Source organism: Condylura cristata, unplaced genomic scaffold (assembly GCF_000260355.1).
Source record: "Condylura cristata isolate star-nosed mole 26May11 unplaced genomic scaffold, ConCri1.0 scaffold00005, whole genome shotgun sequence".
Taxonomy (NCBI): domain Eukaryota; kingdom Metazoa; phylum Chordata; class Mammalia; order Eulipotyphla; family Talpidae; genus Condylura; species Condylura cristata.
Window position 1 is genome coordinate 66241172 of NW_004567106.1, and position 2160 is coordinate 66243331.

The 2160-nt window shown below is 51.6% G+C and overlaps 1 protein-coding gene across 1 annotated transcript in view; it reads right to left on the bottom strand.

The window, feature by feature from the left end:
* Positions 1–2160, bottom strand: part of ZC3HAV1L (zinc finger CCCH-type, antiviral 1-like) — a 12875-nt gene that overhangs the window by 3033 nt on the left and 7682 nt on the right. Inside the window, exons 3-4 of the mRNA XM_004677206.2 lie at positions 1744–2002; positions 369–497 (exon numbers count right to left, since the gene is read on the bottom strand). Coding sequence (XP_004677263.1) covers positions 369–497; positions 1744–2002 — 388 coding nt within the window. The remainder of the gene's footprint in view (positions 1–368; positions 498–1743; positions 2003–2160) is intronic.

Consider the following 2160-nt stretch of genomic DNA (forward strand, 5'->3'; position numbering starts at 1 on the left):
GTCAGTGGGAAACTGCCTCTCTCAGAGCTCCACCAGCTTGGGGGAGCCCAGGGGCCCAGAAGAGCCACCTGCAGGGCTTACCTGGGACCCGCCTCGTCTGCACCCAGGTTTCACCCACTCTTTGCCTGCTCAACGCCCAAGCCCACCCCCAGCCACTCCTCCCCAATCTTGCCCTCCCACTAAAGAGGATTCCATTCTCCTTTTCCATCTTCTTTAATTTTCACAACAGCCTGTGAGGTAGGTATGATCAGGACCAGTAATCAATAACTCTATCCAGGAATGGTAGCAAATGAAAGCGCAGAGGAAGCTGTTTCCGACCTTCTGGTGGATGAGCCGTGCGACCTTTCTCACAGCCCTTCACGGTTTACCTGCACCTGCCTTCTTGGGAGACTGAGCAGGGCCAGGAACCTTCTGGGGAGTCTGAGCAGGCACCCCGGCTCCATGCGTGCCTTGTGTCTCCAGGCCCTGTGACTGCTCCCCAGCCGAGGCTGAATTACCTGAAAAGCAGAGAGAGGTGAGCTCTCCTAAGACAGCCATTGCATGGTTCTCAATTTCCTACTGATGTTAGGCTACCAGCCCAGCTAATCAGATTTCAGACAACTCCCAACACTCTGATGTAGAGAGATTGGAAATGAACACACACTCACATTCCAACAGCAAAAAGTCACTATTTGGTTTCTGTTTTTAAAGACTTATTTATGTATGCATACAAGAGCTGGGGTGCAGGCCAGAGGGGCAAGGGAGTAAGAGGACTCACCAGAGACAGAGTGGGGAGCAGAACAGGTGGACTGGCTGAAATCCACTGGTGAGGGAGCAGAAGGTGAGACAGGAGAGGGCTGCTGTGCCACGTGGGGCAGTTCCCTGGCCAGGACGGAACTCCTGCTGTAGTGGCTGCTAATAGCTTCACAGTGCTGAGACTTAACCCCTTACGTCACCAGGGAGGCCCAAAAAAGTCACTATATTGTACGTAGGAGAAACCCACTACACAGGACCAGGAGAAAATGATGCCAGGCACCCCACACCCTGATAGCCTCTGACGCTGGTATGTGGAGAGTCCTCTCCGCCTTCGAACCCACCGCTCAGAAGTCAGTCACCGCCAGCCCAGCATCAGAAAACTCCACACCGAGGCTGAGCAGCTCTGATGCTGTGAATTAGTTTCCTATCACTGATTCTCCTGATGCAGCAATTAAAATTTTGAGATGCTAGACGAACACATACTCTGACCCACATCCAGGCTGGTATTTGCACGGTAACAGGACAGCCGGGCCAGCCGGCCGTTGAAGATCACTGCGGATCACAGTGAGTGGCAGCGGGCCATGCCTGCTTCACTCTCTACTTTCCAAATTGTTCTGTGATGTGGTTGAAACGATTTAAAACTGCACAGAAACAAATGTTAATTCAGTTTCATCGAGGAAAGCCATTCCTGCACTAGCCTGACCTTTCCATCACTGGCCTATCCCCGCCTATTCTTTCCCTCTCATGGGTGTTTTTCCTACGTCCTCATCAGCCACTTCCAGCAGCGACTCAAACACTTGGGCTGATGCTCTCAGCCAGCAGTGCTGGAGCCCAGCCGCGTGGCGTCCCGCCTTTGCTGAGAATCACAGTTCGACAGCATGAAATGGTGACAAGTCTAAGCTTCTGCAGGGATGGAGATTCACTTCACATGCGAAGGGATTTCCCCCAGGCTTTTCTGGGTCAGGCCAACATGGTTGGTAGTGTGCTGTCTGCCTCTGATCGTCTCACCTTTGTCTTCAAGCATCCCGTGCAGCTTCATGTGCCTGTAGGTGGAGATGATCTGGAAATGAACGACGCTGGGAATATTCAGCCCTTGGTCCTGCAGCAGCTGCAAGGCTGTGGCGTGAATGAGCTGGTGAGAGCGCTTGCACTTCTGAAGCCTGCACTCTCCTCGCACAAAGGACTTGCACACGTGGAACTTGTTGCATTTGTCCTTGAGGTTGCAGTAGCCATAAAGGGCTTCTCCTTTGTTGTACAGCAAACAGACCTGCACAGAAATAAGGCAACCATTAAAACAAGTGTCCTCTATTTTCATTTTTTTTTATTACAAAGTTTATTTTTACATCATTTTGCACATTTTTTTTTCCCATCTTGATTGCAATCCCCGCGGGTTTCCCATCACCAAATCACCCCTGTGCCACCACC